General features: G+C 28.5%; 1 protein-coding gene across 2 annotated transcripts in view; it reads right to left on the reverse strand.

Annotated features, from left to right (window-relative positions):
- LOC126899956 (ryanodine receptor) overlaps positions 1-20,234 on the reverse strand; it is a 62,521-nt gene that overhangs the window by 39,135 nt on the left and 3,152 nt on the right. For both annotated transcript variants that reach the window (XM_050675257.1, XM_050675256.1), the window contains exons 6-27: positions 19,971-20,159; positions 19,708-19,910; positions 19,455-19,637; positions 19,219-19,390; positions 18,987-19,156; positions 18,803-18,927; positions 18,472-18,672; positions 17,813-17,982; positions 17,545-17,735; positions 17,330-17,470; positions 8,996-9,093; positions 8,730-8,925; positions 8,464-8,674; positions 8,195-8,403; positions 7,893-8,133; positions 5,692-5,765; positions 5,550-5,629; positions 5,050-5,140; positions 4,856-4,976; positions 2,989-3,287; positions 2,697-2,918; positions 2,501-2,634 (exon numbers count right to left, since the gene is read on the reverse strand). In XM_050675257.1, the coding sequence (XP_050531214.1) occupies positions 2,501-2,634; positions 2,697-2,918; positions 2,989-3,287; positions 4,856-4,976; positions 5,050-5,140; positions 5,550-5,629; positions 5,692-5,765; positions 7,893-8,133; positions 8,195-8,403; positions 8,464-8,674; positions 8,730-8,925; positions 8,996-9,093; positions 17,330-17,470; positions 17,545-17,735; positions 17,813-17,982; positions 18,472-18,672; positions 18,803-18,927; positions 18,987-19,156; positions 19,219-19,390; positions 19,455-19,637; positions 19,708-19,910; positions 19,971-20,159 (3,721 nt within the window). The remainder of the gene's footprint in view (positions 1-2,500; positions 2,635-2,696; positions 2,919-2,988; positions 3,288-4,855; positions 4,977-5,049; positions 5,141-5,549; positions 5,630-5,691; positions 5,766-7,892; positions 8,134-8,194; positions 8,404-8,463; positions 8,675-8,729; positions 8,926-8,995; positions 9,094-17,329; positions 17,471-17,544; positions 17,736-17,812; positions 17,983-18,471; positions 18,673-18,802; positions 18,928-18,986; positions 19,157-19,218; positions 19,391-19,454; positions 19,638-19,707; positions 19,911-19,970; positions 20,160-20,234) is intronic.

Below are 20,234 nucleotides of genomic sequence, written 5' to 3' on the forward strand. Positions count from 1 at the left end.
TTGGCTAGTTTAGTGACGGTGGGTAAATTGAAGTCGGAATGAAGGGTATCATTTGAAACATAGAAGGGAGCTTTGGAGATGACGCGAAGGACTTTGGATTGGAACCTTTGTATACGGTTTGTATTTGATACTTTGGCTGAGCCCCAGAGTTGCAAACCGTAGGACCAGATGGGCCTGAGTAGTAGTTTATATAGCAGTAATTTAGTAGGTAGTTTGATATTTTTAGAAGTTAGGAATGGCCGGAGAAGACGAAAACGATCGTTCAGCGTTCGAGTTTTATTTTTAATGTGAGCTGACCAGGTAAGTCGACGGTCGATGTTGACTCCAAGGTAGCGTACATTTTGGGCAGTGGGGAGGGGTTGGTTGTTAAGGAGGAGGGTCGGGCACACTCCTTGCCGAAGTGTAAAAGTACAATGGATCGATTTGGATTCATTCATTTTAACTCCCCATTCCTTGTACCAGGCTTGGAGAAGGTGAAGGTGGTCCTGAATATAGCTAGAGGCTAAATGAGGATCAGGGCTAGAGGCTAAGATAGCTTTATCGTCGGCAAAGTCACCGACAAGCGTATGGAGGGAAGAAGGTTGATCAGATATATATATGTTAAATAGGAGGGGAGCTGTGACCGCACCTTGAGGTACGCCTGCATTGATTAAAGTAGGAGCAGAAAAGGTGGAACCTACTCGCACTGAGAAGTGACGGTCTTCTAAATAGGATTTAAGGATTAAATAGTAGTGACTAGGGAGAAGAGTCTTAAGTTTATATAAAAGACCAGCATGCCATACGCGGTCGAAGGCCTGAGAGACGTTCAGAAACGCACCAGTGCAATAGAGTTTTTCTTCCAAGGCATAGGATATTTTGTCTACCAATCTGTGCACTTGATGAACGGTGGAGTGGCTGTTGCGGAAGCCAAATTGAGGGTTAGGTAAAATATTTGCAGTGTCGACAATGGGTATGATACGTTTTAGTAGGAGTTTCTCGAATAACTTCGAAAGTATTGGGAGAAGACTANTCTCGAATAACTTTGAAAGTATTGGGAGAAGACTGATTGGTCTATAAGAAGTCGGGGAGTCCGGGGGCTTTTTGGGTTTTAATATGAGAATTATAGTAGAGTATTTCCAGAGAATAGGGAAATAAGATAATCTGAGCATTGCATTGTAGATTTGTGTTAGGAATAAGATAGATTTTTTAGGTAAATTTTTGATTACTTTAAATCGAAAAAGTAACTTTAAAATTTCAATTAGCTTAAATTGCCAATTTTATAACCCGTCGAAAGCGACGGACAGTTGCCAAATCGGTAATACATATGACTTTTACGCTTAGGGTACCAAGTTCGAATCTGCATGTGGCATTTTGTACTTTTTTTAAGTTAGAAAAAATGTTCAAATCATTTGGTTTTTATCTCATTTAGATTCATTAACTTCGATAAATATCAAGATTCTCAACACTGTCGTCTCCCCTCATGAAAATATGTTTCTTATTCATATTAATAATATTTTACTATGTGTTTTTTTTGTGGCTGCGATTTATTTTTCCAACCTTCACTTAACATACTTTTTCAACGATATGTCAAATGATTACAATGCGTGTTTAGTTGAACATATTATCAGGCATAAGGGTAGAACTTAAAAAGTATTACTTAGTTAATAATTCAAAAATAATGTGTAACTAAAGATAACAAAAAAAAAAAATAAATGTTTAAATTATTATTACTCTGTAAGTAATTAAGTATATATAAATCATCTAAAAAAAAATATTTTTAGTTTCACCTCAATTTAACAATAGATTTTTACAATTATAATTAAATTTTATAATACACTCAATTGAGTAGATCTTTGAAATAATTTTTTTTTTATTTGTTTTTTTAGTTAAAGTAAATTTTTTTAATTAATTCAGTTCTGCATATTTCAATTGTAGAATATTTGCTTTTGTAATTATCCACCAATTTCTTAAAATTAAACACTATCNCAATTATCCATCAATTTTTTAAAATTAAACACTATCTACAGATTTGCATCGAAGCGTTTCTTATGATAATGATTTTAATCACTGTCAGATTAAATCTATACTGGTACCATTTTTACCACGTTGATTATGATAATAAATTATTTTTTTGAATCTAAGAATTACTTTAAGAATTATCATGTTATAAATAAGAAAATAGGAGTTCATTTTGCTTTTGTAATTATCCACCAATTTCTTAGAATAAAACACTACAATAAACCATCTACAGATTTGCATCGAAACGTTTTTTATGACAGTGGTTTTAATCACTGTCAGATTAAATCTATACTGGACCCAACTATGCCACACAGTGAAGTCACAGTTATACTGTGCTGTGGCCCCACTAAGCTGGGTATTTTTTAGTATATTTTTTATTTAAATATTTTTTTATGATAGTGATTTTAATCGCTATCAGATATCATCTATACATGTCCCAATTATGCCACATCCATACTGTGTCGCGATCCCACTATGCTACGGTTTTTATTATTTTATATACCTTTAATATCACTCATCGAAAAACCGGACTTCATAATTTGTTCAATATGAGCGGGTGTAGCATGTTCAGATTGCGAAAGAAGTCGGTGTTGTCTTATTCTTATTTCCTGCCAACGTCTTTGTTTTTCTTGCTCGCTAAATAAATTTAAGCATATAGTATTTATAATTTTGAAAATGTTTAAACTGTAATATATTACTCGATGAAAGTGGGAAGACAAATAACAGGTAATGAAAGTCGTAAAAATTCCCAATTAGCTTTTTCCATTGTTTCAAATGTATTGTGACTAATTTTTAAGCAAGGTGGTGTATCTGAGCCAGCAGGTATCCTAGTAACATCAATAACTGATGGGAAATCATCTGTATTTTCAAAAATTGGTTGGTCCTTAGTATACCAATAAGTAACTGGTCGCTTCATATTTCTTAAAATATATTTAAAATGTTACTCAGTCAGATTAGAAATATGTTCAAGCTTTTAAAAAGTTATCTTACACACAAAACGGTTCATAACCTTCTTGAAGCCCACAAGTTGTGAAAAATTTTAGGGAGTTAACATCTTGGCCAAAAGTAAGTTTTGCTTTTTGTCCTAATCCTAGTGTAAAGGCAGGCACGAAACCTTCACCTTGAACTTCAGAAAATGTTGTTTCACCACCTAAAGTATCCATCATTAATTCTCCATTTAAGGAAAAGCTTATTGTGTGGTCCATTAAATCCAAAAATACTCCGACTATATCTCCAACTTGCCATTGCCGTCCAAATGATTCTGCAGTTCCCATGTATATTTTTTCTTCCTATCATAGTAAATTTTAAAGTTAATTTGATGCAGTATAAAAAAAAATTTTAATTTTTGTAATATAAAGAATACAAGGTGGCCCACCACTCACTGACAACTTAAATAACTTTTGATCCAGTTAATATTTTTAGCTGATTTTTTTTTTTAATAATAGTTATACGTTAGGTCTATAGCTATATCTCAATAATTAATTTTTTTACATTTTATTAAAAATATTAATTATTTTTAAATTTTAAATAAAATGTAAAAAAAAAATCTAAGATAGCTGTTTTGTAGAGTAGAATTTAAGAAAAATTTTAGTAAAAAAATATCTTATTAATATTCAGTAGTAAATATTCTGTAGCGTTTTGAAGTTTGTGAAAATTTGAATTTTCATGTATTATTTTACGGTATTAAACATTGATATACGTATTGAGAAAAGGACAGAAGAAAACGCTATCTTTTCATGATTACTGTGTATACAAAAGATGATAATATGTATATATTACAACCTTGGCATTAATACCATGATAAGAAATTAGATAAGGCAATTATTACTTATCACTCTCATTCAAAAGTATATTGAAAAGATAGCGTTTTCTTCTGTCCTTTTCTCAATACGTATATCAATGTTTAATACCGTAAAATAATACATGAAAATTCAAATTTTTACAAACTTCAAAACGCTACAGAATATTTATTACTGAATATTAATAAGATATTTTTTTACTAGAATTTTTCTTAAATTCAACTCTACAAAACAGCTATCTTAGATTTTTTTTTTACATTTTATTTAAAATTTAAAAATAGTTAATTTTTTTAATAAAATGTAAAAAAATTAATTATTGCGATATAGCTATAGACCTAACGTATAACTATTATTTAAAAAAAAAATCAGCTAAAAACATTAACTGGATCAAAAGTTATTTAAGTTGTCAGTGAGTGGTGGGCCACCCTATATATGAAAATCATTTTTTTAAATTAAATAATTATCTAGTAGTCAATTAAACCAATTTGTTTAACCATTTTTAAGGATTAATAAAAAAATATCTATATATTTATATAAAATTGAAATTTGATATTCAAAAGTTCAATCTTCTTTTTTTTCCTTGCCTTAATCCCAACTACTTGAGGTCAGCCTTTTCCTCTCACCTTTTGCCCCCGCGTACATCCGAGATAGGAGAATCTGCATAAGTTTTGTTTAGGACTCCTCATACTTTTTAAAGGTCATCAACCTGACGCAACCTCATTAGTCAACTTTTATGACTGGCAGAGAAGCCGTGGAAGAATATTTATCCCTTATCTACAGAGACATATATTCATATGTTTAATAAATATTTAAAATAAATATGCATAAACATAATATAAGAATGAAATTTCTTTTAAATGCTGGTGACATTACATGTAATATCATCAAAATATCGTTCATAATTTTATAGCATAAACTCTATCAAATAATGATAGAGCACATAAATCGGGTGTAAAATATTTCATTAAATTCAGATTACAGTAGTAAAAACAGGCCATTATCAGAAATTATTTTTAATATACTTCAAAAAATTAAATACAAGTGAATAGAATATTTACATTATAGCCATCAAATGCCCAAGAATTCTCATCACTGCCAATTTGATAGCCAGGAATACAATCAAATTTCGCCCAGCCAACTCTCATAGGTCCATTAGTTAGAATTTCAAATTCAAAATACCTAAATAATACAGATATATAATTATAGCCATCAAATAAATTATCTAAGGATTATAAATAAAGAAATAACTTACCATTTACCACTGGAAACGGCATATGTTTTTTCTGCACGATATGTTCTGAATGTTAAATATCTGTTAACTATTTCTTCCGTCATGAGAGTTGCTAAATGTAAAAATAGTATTTTTATTAAAATGGTAATTAAAAAAGTAGCTGTTTGATGAGGTTTTCAATAAATAAAGAAATAGGTAATTTTTTATGGAAAATAAGAACAATGGAATCCCTTTTTCTTAATTTTTAAACACAATCAACTTAAATTAAATGACCCAGTGCAATAACCGGCTATCACCATTTGTTGAGAAATTATTTAAAAGACAATTAAATTAAATAATTTTAGTATAACTCTGTACATACGAGTTTTTAATTTTACGATATTAGTTTTTATAGTTGACGAATAAACTTAGTATATATACCAAACCGTTAAATAAATTATTTTCAAACAGAAAATAGAATAGTGAAATTCGAAAAAAATGATGTTACAGGTAATTTTATTTAATCCTCAATTAAATTTTACCTTCGTTTGTTTCTCCTGTAGGTGGATCTAAGTTATAGCCATATACCAATAACGTTCGAACAGTTTCACTAGCTGTATCTCTATGATATACAAATACATATATGTTAACTTGAAAAATATAAATCAAAGAGACGACTCATACCTATTTGCTTTTTTTATAGCATCGTCAACTTTACTATATGGTACCAAATGAGGGCTGCGTAACATTTGCATGTCCTTAAAATTCATTTATCATTAATATAATCTATATATATTTTAATTGGGCAATATAAATTAGGTCATCTTGTTCTATTTCAATTTAAATTTCATATTTTCAATTTTAAATAATATTTATAGCATTAATAAGTAGTTTAATATATGTTAGACTCTATTTCAGACCCGAAAAGCCTATATCGGGCACGATATGTGTTTTGTACAAAGAGTATTACATTAAAATCAATATAAAACAAATATAATCTTTAAAATGATTTTCAAAGAGAGTAAATAGTAAAATGTATTGAGTATAAGGTTGACTGAGATCTATACGATAATTTAATGATATTTTAATTTTAACACAATCTTTTATATAAACTTTATTAATAAATACCTTCTAAGCTTCTCATCGAAACTAAAATATGTAATGAAGTTGTAGGTAAATATATATGTAAATTATTTTTAAATTTGTATTGATGTTTTGGATACAATTTAATAGATACCTAGAAATTTTCATGTTATAATTAGATATTAATGAAAATTAAAAAAAAAACGAGTATAAAATTTTCTTATTTCTAATCATTGTTAATGATTGATGTTGGTTCTAGAATTTCATTTTTATATCATGCTTAAATGAACTAATTGTACTTTAAATGTTGAGGTCAATGATGTTACAGTATCAGTACTTTAAACTTAGTTTTATATTCATACTTGAAATGTTGTTAATTAGTTATTTGAATAAATTATAATAAGAGTAATTTAATAATAATATCAATGAAATATATATTTAAAATAAAGCGAATTCACAATTATTATACTAAATAATAACAAACTAGTTATTATTTAGTACAATATTATTCGCAGGTATGCACGAGAAAAATGTATTACTAAAAAGTACTGTTATTTATGTTAGCTGATAACATAATATAAAATACATACAAAATTGCAGTGCGCTTGAATATTTATCCACTGCTCGTAACATTAAGATGGCCGAGATGTATGAGAGAATTGAAAAAACAACAGTATGTGTTACGAGTACGCGAGGATGAAGTTAAAATTTTTTCAGTTATTCAACTCATAGAATATTAGATTTATATTGGAATTAAAAAAAAATACCCTAAAAATTTATTTTCAATTAGGGTAGCTCTCGAATATCTATGGAAAAGTTTAGTAAAAATTTTTTAACTTGAGTAGATAAAAGCTGATATCAAAGAGCAAAAAAAAAGTCTGACATTTTTAAATGCCTGAGGAGTGTTACAAATTTTTTTTAATTTTAGTGAATTATTTTTGCAGAGTAATATGGCCTTGTTTTTTATTTAAAAAATGTTAAAAATTTAATTTCATTAAGCTCATTTTTTCAATTTTGGTTAATTTTTCCTTGTTTTATTATCTTATTATACAACAAAACATTAAACATTTTGTCAGAGTTTAAAAAATTACTTGCAGATCTCCGATTTTCAAATTTTTTTTATAATAAAAAAACTAGATTACTTTGTTCTTCAAAAATTATTTGTGAAAACAAGAAACGTGAAATGCTTATACATCTGGATTTAACATCATATATTGCAATGATATACAATAAACAATGTTATATTCTTTTTTTTTTTAACTTTAATTAGCATCTAATAATTTTTAGATGGTAATGTAAATTTGTATTCACGTATTGTACTCTAATACATCAAACAAATTAAAATTGACTATATTTAATAATATTTTTGACATTAAAAATAGTGTTAAAATTGAAATTTTATTATATTATTGTGATGCCGAGACACTAATTTTCAAAAGTATACTTAATAAATTTTACTGTTATTCCTGTTAAAATTTTAGTGATATTACTAATTAAATGTTTACTATAATTTTAACAACATTTTTTTGAATACTAATACGGAAGTAATACTTTTTATAAAAAACACTTATCGTGTCTGACGTAACAGTGTACTCCTACCGTAATTTATAATATACCCTAAAGAACGGAATGAAAGGCCTCAGATCAGAAGCGAAGCACCAGCTAGCCGAAGCTTAGTATAATATATATTTTAATAATTCTTAAATTTGATTTTCTGAATAAATTCAAATATATATATATATAATGCTTGTTTATATAACCAAACGTGCTATTTGTTAAAATGTCCAAAAATAAATAAATACTTCATTTAAACCGTAAGTCCAGCCTTGTTGTATTCTCTCTTTGGCCCAAAGATTATGGGTGTTCTCAGCTAATTGGTCAATAAGCTCTTCCATTTTACCAGAAAGTGCTATAGCAGATAGATCTAAAGGAGCGGGTTTGTAGCCATTGGATTGCATAAACGGTTCACTCGGTAGTCGAAGAGTTTTGATACGAGAAGGTGGATTATCTGTACTTATGTAGTAGCCCAAAGCAATTATGGTCCTATATAATGGTAAATTTTGTTATATTTAAATAGTTCCTAAATTAAAATTATCATACATACTTAAGCGTTTGTACAGCTAGTTGAGTATCATATCGTTTTTCCGCTGCTGGAAGCTTGTTAAATTGGGTCAAACAAGGGTGGAATTTTCTAGAATCATTTCGTATTTCTCCAAACTGCCAGCCAGTTTCAATTTTATTCATTGCCCACATCTCGTGTATGTTCTCTGCTAATCTATCTTTGATATTTTCTATATAGCTGGGTAGAGTTATCTGTGAAACCAAATTGTTTTTCACTTAAATTTTAGAATGAAAATATAGATATTTTCATACCATTGACGTATCCACTGGATTTGGAACAAAAGCTGTGTCATCTTCTACATACCATGGTCCAGTTAAAACGCATTTATTAAGGTTTCCAAAATAAAAGCATGGATCAATTGTTAAAATTTGTTGTGGTAATAAGCTTTCAAAAAGAGGAGAGAATTCATCAGGAGGAGTAAATTTAAGTCGACCATGGTCACCACCGAGCAAGAATCGACAACTATTAAATATTGACAGCTTTATTTAAGTAAACTATTGTTTTTCGAGTAATTTACCTAATTTTAGAGGAACAACTTATGACAGGAAAAAACATGCCATCCAAGTTAAAATCTCTAAATGCGCCTTGAACAAGTTGACCATTTAAAGTAAATGTGATGATGGGAATTGTTAAGTCCAGAGCACACCCAATTAAATCGGATTTCTTGATAAAAGGAGATTGAGCTCCTGGCATTGCTTCAGATTTGCACCCTCCTAATTGTAAATATTTTTAACAATCTCGTATAATAACTGAAAACAGTATTTTTAATTTATATAAACTGACCTGTCCATAAATGAACGCCATCGAATCCAAAAGAGTATAAATCGTCTCCTACTCCATTACCACCCCATTTTTCGCCTCCGCCAGGATATGGTACATATCTAAAATCGTACCAAAAATTAATTATATTTTCAAATAATTATATGTGAAAGCTATGAAGAAATAGCTAATTTTCTTAAGAAAATTAAATTTAATATTGTTTAATGTAATAGTTAATTAAATAAACTATTTAATATAATAGTTTAATAAGTACGAGACATCGTTTAACTATGTCTCATACAAAATAATCACCAATACAAGAAAATATACAATTTAGTCATATAAAAGTTCATAATATAATTCGTTCTAGAAAAAATTGCATATTTTTTCATACTCTTTAAATAATATACATTTTTTAGCTTCAATGCGAAGCATTAAACTTATTTTACTATGCTGTATTTTTTTTTGTGCATGTCACCTTTTTTTCTCAGCTCTAACTTGACAAATTTTACCAAATGATACATCAAAAGATCATAAATCGTTCACTATAACTGGGGAAAGCCCAAATTATTACGATTTTTTAAATTGGTAAATTAATATTTTTCAAACTCTTTTTTACTTAAAACTGTCATAACTTTTTGAAAAATGGAGTCATAATTTTTTTTATATAGAAACCTTAGGTATTTTGACATAATTTTTTTGAACACATGCCACCAAAGGAATTCAAAATAGCAAATTTAGCATGAAAAAGTTAACTTTTTCAGCTTAATTTTTTGAAATGTTCCAGAAATAATACGTAATTTAAAAATATGTTAAAGTAAAGCTTTTATTATATGCTACATAAGGGTAAAAAACAACTTGTCTTTTAAATATAAACGTCTCCCGATGTTAAACAAAATTTTATTTTGTGTAATATTTAACCATTTTTTGTGTTTAATTTGTTTTTTAATTATATATGCTATTTTATATGTACCAAATCTTATCTTATATAATTACTGGTAAAAACGTTTAAGTATGAGTCATAAATATTTTCAAGGAAAATTGTTGTAGCTTTGTAAATCCAATAAGTATATTATAAAGAAAAGGGCTGTCTTATTAAACATTTTTTTTTACCAGTTCTTGCAACCAGTGATAAATTAAATTAAAATTTTATAACTAAAATAATAATTGAATAACGTCAGAGTAATCGTATTAAGAATGTTAACTTTCTTTTATTTTTTTCTACAATCGCGTATTTATAGTTATAATTATTTATAATTTCTTCGTAAATATTAAAGTAATAAATTATTGAATACCAATTTCATACTAAATTTAATTACTATAATAAGTATACACCTAAAAAATGTTAAAATATTTTTTACATATATGTATTGAAAGATTTTAACGCATACAGTATATGTAAAAGAAAATTTTGTTGAAACATTGATAAAAATGTTATATTTGTGTATGTATTTTCGATATTTTATGTCTAAAATATAATACTTGTCTGTAAAAGTAACATGTATATTAAAAGTGTTATCCGATGTATGAAAATTTTTGAATAATTTCTTAAAGTGTAGTTAACAAAATAAGAGTTTACTTGTTTTAGAAAATATCCAATAATCTCTTTTAAAAATTAAACACTGTTTATAAATTTTCATAGAAGCGTTTTTTATGACAGTAATTTTAATCATAGTTATATGTCATCTGTATTTGTTCCAACTATGTCACGTCCATACTGCGACCACACTGTACTGCTTTTAGCTTTGATGTGAAGCTGAGAAGATATTAATTTTATTATGATGTGTTTTTTTTATTTTTTGTATCTATTATCACTTTTTCTCAGCTCTCACCGAACCGATTTCTTTCAAAGATACGTTAAAAGATCACAAATTGTATCTAGTCGAAGACATTACTTTCAATAATTGAAAAAATTTCAATTAATAGATTGATTTTAATCACTGTCAGACAGGCGCGGACTGGGACCAATTTTCTTACCGGGAAACCAAGTTAAAGGGGCCCATAGGCAAAACTTTCGCGGGAAAGCTCCTGGGAGTCCACCCGATTTTTTGTACTGGTTGAGCAAAAAAAAAAAGTCTTTAATAAAATTTAGGCCAAAAATGGTGACTTAAGTAGTGTATTTTTTAGGGAATATTTTGATTAAATAGTCTAGCATCAGTATTAATGAAATTCTTTATTTTTGTTTAAAATCTTTACCATAAATTTTAAGTTAAAATAATATATATTTTTTAAGTTATACGTATTAATGTCTCCCTTTGCGCTATAAATGCTATAAACAAACTTTTAACTTAATGGCTGATTTAATCTTAATAAATTAGTTAAATTGAACAATAGTGAAATTATTTTAAATACTTTAAACTAATACAGAAGTTAAGTTTACAAAATATTCAGCAACGTATTGTAAAATAATATGTAGTTTTTGAAAATGTGAATCTGAATGTAAAACTACAAAATTAACAAATATATTCAGTTAAATTTTTAATAATCTAAACATTTCTAAACTTTTCTCACACATGAAATCTATTATTTCGTCATTAGTTATTTCATCTACTAATTCACGTTCGCAATTCATGATGAATATTGACTCTAAATTTGGTTGAGTTAATGTGCTTCTCAATCGCGTCTTAATCAATTTCAGTTTGGAGAATGATCTCTCACAGGTTGTTTGAGTTAAAGGAATAGTCAACAAAAATTTGTATACGTCGAAGAGTTCTTTATATTCCAAAGAATACATATTAAACTCATAAATTATGTTCGTCACGCACAATAAACACGAGTTACATTTTCTTATATTTGTACATTTTTCTTCAATGTTTTCATTTTGCATATAATCTTCAAAGTCCGATTCATCTTGTATTGTTTGATTATATATATCGTCTGACGTAGACGACGAAAAACAAATATCAATGACGTATTGATATTTGTTTTTGAAATTTTAGGCCAGATTTCGGCAAATGACAGTAATTGTTCTTTTAATGCATGCTTATCAATATGTGGTAATAGTTCACAAATCTTGTTTAAGCCCCATGTGAATGTATTCCATTTTATCTGATATTTATAAATCGCCTTGGGTCAAATAGTTCAAAATCACCATCCAACTCATTACTACCAGAAAATCTCTTCTCTAAACAAGCAATAGTAGTATCCATAACGACACTAAAAGTTTTTATTTCATAAATTTTTTCTGGAGAAGCTCCAATTTCCGGGTCAATGTTGGGGTTATCTTCAAAACGTCGTGGAATGTTTATTCTTCTTTTTTGAGGTAATTCTAACTCAATATCAATTTCTGTTTCGTGTTTCCATATAACTTCGGATGTAAATATTGAAAATTCTTTTGCAGCTGCACTTATCGATGAAAATTCTATTTGATTTTCTTTTAATGACTTTATAGTTACTTCAATTTTTCGCCAGGCTTGTATATAATCAAAACTAGATGTTTGTAAATAATCAGACAGAGCAGTAGTGAACTTAAATATTTGTAGAAACATCATAGCTGTTAATGTTGTTTCATAACTCGTGAGTCGATTTAGTAAACTTCGTGCTGTACTTCTTACACCAGCTGCAAAACTATTAGAAAAAGATATTTCATAAAGTGCTAAAACAATTGACACATAAGTCAGTTTTTTTCTTTCTTCATTTTCGTCTTCATTTGTCCACATACTAATACGACCAAATATTTTTATGAGGGCATCATTTTTAGACCTCCATCTAGTTACACCTATATTTATCAAATGTGATTGACGGCCAGAATTACTTTGACATTCATAAACATTGAGCCTTTTATAAGATTCTTTAAAAAAAAACAAATAATTCTTGCAGAAGACCGAAAAAAGAGATTACTACAACCGTACTCGAAGTTGTTTGAAGCAGTACAAGATTCAATACGTGAGCATAGCACCATGTATGAATGTGCCTTGGAAGCAGTTCTTTAAGTTTTGCCTGGACTCCATTGTACTCTCCATTCATATTAGCGGCTCCATCAAAGGCGTCTGCAATACATTTATCTAATCTAATATTTTTAGAAATTAAAGTTGATTTTAACAAATCAAATAAGCCTTGTCCTGAAGAGGAAATTACTTTTTTCAAAGCTATAACTCTTTCCTTAATTTCTACTGAAGATTTTTCATTTTCGACATTCTCTTTCAAATATCGCAAAACAATTACACATTGATCATGAGTTGAAACATCCATAGTTGTATCCATTGTAATGGAATAGTTGTTAGCCACATTAACTTCTTTAGATATCTTAGACAACAATAATTCGCCAATAGTTTGAATTTCATTTGTTACAGTCTTGTGACTTAAAAAAGTAAACAAATTTCCTCTACCAGATTTACCTCTTTTCAACTTCTTTTCACTTTCAACTATTGCCTTAGTAATATGATCACTTAATTCTACATTCGACTTTGCTATCAATAATACTATTTCCAAAAAATTCCCATGATTTACTGATATATTTTTTAAATCGTAAGCAGACTCATATCTGAATCCTCTGAAAGGTAATCCTTGTTTTCCAATTACTTTAACAATATCAATAATTATTTGAGCTACTCTTCTTCTCTTCATCACTTCATTTTCCCTCTGAACCCACTGCACTCTTTCTATTAATTCATCAACACTTTTACCACATTGATCAGCCAAGAAACATTTTAACGCTTCTCTATGGTTTTTTGACTCTTCGTGATCTTTAATACGCTCATAAACATGAATCCATCTGCTAAATCCACTATCGCTAGTAAAAGCTGATGATTTAGAGCAGTATACTAAACATATTGAACAAAATAAAGAGTTATGTTCATGACTATAGGATAACCAATTTCTTTTGATTTTTGTCTGTGATCCTGGAATAATTTCATAATAAGCTTTAGTTGTATTAAATGGTAAAGGAGAGTCATCCATCATTTTCTCTGGGTGATTTGGATGAAACGAAAAAAAATATTTAATATTTTGTTTACTCTTGGGCTTTAAAAAATTNATTTAATATTTTGTTTACCCTTGGGCTTTAAAAAATAATTAAAATTTGTTTTATCGTCAATCTTTATATTTAAATTATTTTTGACTAGAAGGTCAATATCTGTGTTATCACATAAATCAATTTTGACTTCAGAATTAGTGATTTGAAGGTCAATATTTTCGTCATCACGCAAATCAATTTTAACCTCAGAATTGTCCGAATGAATTTTAGAACTAGATGAATGTGGCACAGAAATATCATAATTCCCGAGTGTATGATTTTTACGAGGTATCTTTATCGGCTCTAAATTGGGGTTATCTTGCGAAGCAGTTAAAAAATAATTTGTCATTTTTTTAGATTTATTTGCTATCTCCTCAAGACATTTCTTGTTATGATCTTTTCGTTTTAAAGAACCGCTCTTATGATATTTTTTATTTTGGGCGATGTTATCCTTTTCCATTATTAATTAGCCTAATAAATACAAAATTAATTGTACTCTAATTAAAAAATTAAAAATATGATTTTCAGGTTAGTAAATATTGTAGTATTATTCGTTTCCAAAACTTGATAATTTTTATAAAAAAAAACGTAACTTAGTAAAAAATTATTTTGTTTGGAAGTATTATGTTTAAAACGGCCTCCCTAGGTTATTTTTAAAATTACACTACTTGATGTTTGTCTATTACAACAAAAAGAATATTCTCAATTTTTTTTTTGGATTTTTTTAAATACTATTTAAAAATAATTTTTACTTTTTTTCTAAACACAATTTTTTTTTAAATTTTAGCTTCGATGCGAAGCTGAGAAAGTACTATTTTACCATGACGTGTTTTTTTTATCTGCCACCTACTTTTCTCAGCTTAGACTTGACCGATTTTGATGAACTATACGTAAAAAGACCACTAATCGTATCTAGTTAAAGACATTCTTCTCGTGTCCCGGAAAAGGGGAAAGTATTAANAAAGACCACTAATCGTATCTAGTTAAAGACATTCTTCTCGTGTCCCGGAAAAAAAAGATGTGCTATCGTTTTAATATTAACTTCAGCCATAAAAACCAATAGAAAAATAAGTTGCTTTTGTTAAATTATCTGACTTTTCTAAAAATAATATTGATTTTTTTCGCATTACAGTCATTAAAATTGAGTTTTTATAATCAAAAAAATTGCTTTTTTCGTGTTACCAAAATTTCAGAAGTTCTCTAATATATGTTTAGAAAGGTAAGAAAACTTTACATAATATGGGTAAATTACAAATGGGGTTCTCCATGAAAACTTTTAAAAACTTTTAGTAAAATCGAAAAAACGGAAAAATATCTTATTTTACACATAGCTTAATAAATATTGATTAATGCGGATGTTCTTTTCATTGTAATATATGTGCAGTATAATTTTAATTTTTTATTTGTTGCTAGGCAAGAATAAGTAAACATAATTTTATACGCTATGGTTATAGATTTACGTAATTATTGTATGCACTCCTAATTATAATTAGTATACATGTCATAAAGAGTCGGATCGAGACTTTTCAGCCTACCAAGATTTTAAGTTTCAGCCCTTAACAAAGAGTCAGCCCATACGACAAAATCTGTTGTACTCATCTCTTATTTTATTTACATCCTAGTCAAAGAAAAAAACGTAATTATTCTTTCGTGATCACTTTTTAGTAGAAGAATTCATTATTCGCGATCTGACCTACCCCTCAAGGAATCGTACATTTATTCATATTCCTACTCAATCCATCTCTTATAGTCATAATAATTCGCTATACTGTATGCTTCGTAGTGTCAATCAACGCCATTAGCACATTTTTACTAGCACCCCTCTGTTATATCACTAATTACTTTATTATTATATATTTAATCTTTAATTAATTAAATCACTTAGTTGTAAACATTATGTAAATTGCTGTTTGGCGCGAATAAATTAAATAAAATAATAATTGTTTCACTTAGACATAATTATAAATAATTTCTCGGTAGCTCCCTGGCTCAATTCAGACATGGTGTCATACGTGTCATTTAATGTTTTACAAACAACAATGTTAATGTTTAATATATTTTTTTACTCATAAATTATAGTATAATGTATATTAGTATAATTTTTAAGTACTCACCAAACAATAAAGCAGTTACCAAAACTCATAAGACGCAATAACGATATTTACCATTGACGAGTAAAATGAAAATGATAAAGATTTCAAATAAAAATTTCAAACAAACAAAAATATTTTTTTGAAATCATTAATAAATATAAAATCATGATAAAAGGATATCGCAAATTGAGAAATATCGATATGCTATTTATTGATTTTTATGATACAATACAGACGATGGGCAACACACGGATCGGTCGTTAATTTTTATCATAATAATCGTAAATATAATCAATTCGGACACATCAGCCGTCAAACACGTTCTGACGACTTCCGCGAATTAAAAGCAGACGACATATTTGATAATCAGATATTTTTATCGATTTACATAAATAAATCTGATAATTTTATGCTCTTAAAATAGTATTTAACTTATCCAAAATGCAAGAGAACTCATAAGACCTTCGGGTCATTCCAACATGTCCGTGAGGACTAAGTGGCGGTATTAAGATATGCGAGCTGTGTGGTCGAGCAGAGTAGTCATCAGTGACACGGCGCTACATAACAATTTTTGATAACTTTTTTTTTTTTGCTTGTTAGGAAGGAAATTGAGGATTTTTGTAAAAAAAAAAAAATTATTAAAATTTAGGCAGTTGGCTTTTACTAACTGATTTGCCGTAGTATCAAGGGGCCCATATACCATAATTTTTGGGGGGCCCATCGGGATTTTCCCGGTATCCCGGTGCCACGTCCACACTGTGCCGTGACCCCTCTGTTTTTGATTGATATGCATATATAACTGGTTTACAAATTAAAAAATGATCTAAATAAAGAATAATTAGTCGATATAACTTACGAACGAAAAAACTTTTTTGGAAGTTATAACCTTTTTAAAATAAAGTCTAGGATTGAGACAAGTTAAAGATTATTTTTATTACCAAGTATTTTCAGCCATAGTGCTTCCGCCTAAATATACCATTACTGTAAAATGTAAATATTTTTTAAAATAATTTTTCAAAATTGATGGTAATTTTTAGGCATGATCTAGTAAAAGTAATGAAGATAAAGAAATTTACTTTTTTTTAATTTCTAGTATATAATATACTATAAGCTTTTAAAAAGTAAAAATGTTTAATTTCNATGGTAATTTTTAGGCATGATCTAGTAAAAGTAATGAAGATAAAGAAATTTACTTTTTTTTAATTTCTAGTATATAATATACTTATATACTTATTATATACTTTTTAAGATATTGAATGGGACAAATTGTAATATTATTGAGTTAAGCAATAATCGCATACAAAAATTTACCCAGCTGTATTTGCCCAGCCAATCCTAATATGGGGGCTTAGATGTGTAGTTTGCTCTACATGATCAATGGCAACCTCAAAATACCATTTACGGTAAATAGCTGACCCACTAACATATCCAACAAAAATGTTTGGTCGAACACTGTAAATTTAAAAGCAATAATCGATTTTATTCATTAATAACGAAATAAAATAAGAAGTATGAACGATTAATACCTTGCTACATGATCAACAAGTTGAGTTTGAAGAAGTAAATTTTTTCCTGGTAACAAGAAATCACAAATATTATTTTGTGAGCTCCTTACAGCTACACCATTACCGACACATAATGAACATAAAACATCCAAAACTTTAGGATCGCGACCATGCTTTTCCAATAGAGAAATAATTACTTTAATATGTTCATCCTATTATTTTAAACAATTTTAAAGTGTAATTAAACTTTGTTTTTGTAGAACTTTGTTCAATACAAAAATCGCATTACCTTCATCATATTCAAAGCTTCGGGGGAATCAATAAGAACACAATGTAATACGTCCAACATACCAGTACCTTCGCTTGAAGCCTGTGATCCTAATCGACTGAACAACCAGTTTAATCGATTTGTATTAGCAAACTGAGCACAATTAGTGTGATTTCCTTTAATAATAGCAGCTATGATAAAAAAAAGAATTATTAATAAAAATATATCAGTGAATTATATAAGTATTTAAATTAAAATAATATACTTCAGGAAATTATAAATAAAAATGTTATTATAATAATAGTTATGATTTATAATATTAATTATGAAAAGGATATTATTAGGACGGCCTGGCCTAGTAGGTATGTTTCGGAGCATGGGATCTCGGGTTTGATTTATAGGATGTCATCATTGTTTGTCTTGTGATTTTCTCATTAACGGTGACTGGTCTCTTGTGAAAGCCAGTTATAATACTCGTTCTGTCCATCATTAGCCTAGCCAAGAATAATTTTTAACTCCCTTATATGTGTAAGAGGGCCACCATCCTCTGTAGCATGTTAAGTTCGGGAAATAGAAAGATGTAAAACTGATAAGTATCATTATAATTACGAAAAGGATATTAATATTCCCGAATAAAATGTTCAATTAATAAGACCCACAAACGAAGTAAAGTTTCTTACCCAAAAGTTGATATAAGTAGCCGGAAATAACCTCCCAGTTTTGTCCAGATTCATCTCCAGCTAAATTAACCATAAAACCTTGTGAAGTTATTACATTTACTTTATCGATAGCTTCTAGAATTAAATTTAGTATGCCTTCCTCTTGAAATAAATCTTGTCTATTTCTTAATGCTCTAAACCTGTTTTGCTTTTCTTCATGTTCTATAAAGATTAATAATGTTTACACGTTAATAATTTTCCAACAAAATTCACTACAACACATACTAAATCATAAACAATTGACTTAACTATTAAAAATGATAACTTTAATATTTTGAAAATAAACATTTACCCATGTCTTCTTCTGGTTGAGCGAAGTAATTAATTAAATCTTCTAAACACATCACCATTTCGTTGAGATTTACGAATGAGCAAAACATTGATGATCGCCCATTAGTTTGGAGATTTTCTAATCCCCTATAAATGTAAAATAAATTTAATTTCAAATTACAAAATAATCAATATTAGCAACTTACGAAATAAATTGTGTGAATAATGATGAACATTTTCGAATAACCCTAGCTGTTTTAGACTCTTCCTCTTGGGATCTACTAAAGTCTAACCCGTCATCCATTTTTCCTTCTTCGTGCAGCACAGCTTGCTTTTCTTCCACTTTACCCACACCTTTCTTTTTGGTTTCATATGACTAAATTTTACACAGGTATAGATTTAAATTGGATAAAAATTTAGAATAAATATGTCAGTTACCTTATAGGTTAACCACAAACCAGTATCAGAATGCTGTACCAATACTGTGCTATCACCATACTTAATTATAGGTGCACCAATGACTTCTAGATCTTTGTCTTCAAGTATAATTTTTTGATCATCTTTTTCTTGTCTTAAGAAAAATGCTGAAGAAGCAGTTGTTGCTTCCTCTCTAATGATGCGAAATTTCACAATTTTAAATTTAGTACATCTATTTTATTAAATATTGTATTTACCTGCATACTAAGAATAATTCATTATTTTCATTTACACCTAAATATCTACCCGTAGTTAAATGTCTGATACGCATTGGATGACACCAGTTGATAAATCCACCCGCCCACTTAGTTCTGGCTAATTCTAATCGCCATAACGATCTCGCCTGACTCATTACGCTACCGCCTTCATATATAACTATGCTGTTTGTAAACATTTTAAACTTATAAAAATATTTTAATTTAATTTTTAATAATAGAAACTTTATATTACTTTTGTCCAGGAATATCAGCATTCCAAGTGGATGGTATAGTAAGACATTCATCACCACCGTGAAAAAACCTTAGCACATCCCCTCCAAATACATAACCTACGTATTTCATTCGGCTAATTCCAGTACCATATGGTTGTACTGACCAATGGGTCACGTGAAATGAAGCATTAACTACGGATAGCTCATTTTCTTTAGCGGTATGCTTTCAAAAATAAATTATTATTATATAATATGAAGTCTACAATAAATTAATTTTATTTACAAGATATCTTTCAGTAGCTACTGAAACCAAAATCAAGTCATCTCCAACTCGCACTTTTTCTCCCTCTGATCTTTGTTTAGAAGCAGGATGAACGGTCCACCAACATGCTTCACCTTGCGAATGTTCTTGCAAACCAACATCAAAAGATAGTTTATCGTTAGATGAACTTGTTGAAAGACAAGCCAAATACTATTGAGTAAAAATAAAAATATGTTAATAAATTATAAAACATCAAACTCAGTTTTAAAAATGAAATATTTTTTA

The sequence above is a fragment of the Daktulosphaira vitifoliae genome, unplaced genomic scaffold, assembly GCF_025091365.1.
Source record: "Daktulosphaira vitifoliae isolate Bord-2020 unplaced genomic scaffold, ASM2509136v1 Scaffold_2, whole genome shotgun sequence".
In the NCBI taxonomy this organism is placed as follows: Eukaryota; Metazoa; Arthropoda; class Insecta; order Hemiptera; family Phylloxeridae; genus Daktulosphaira; species Daktulosphaira vitifoliae.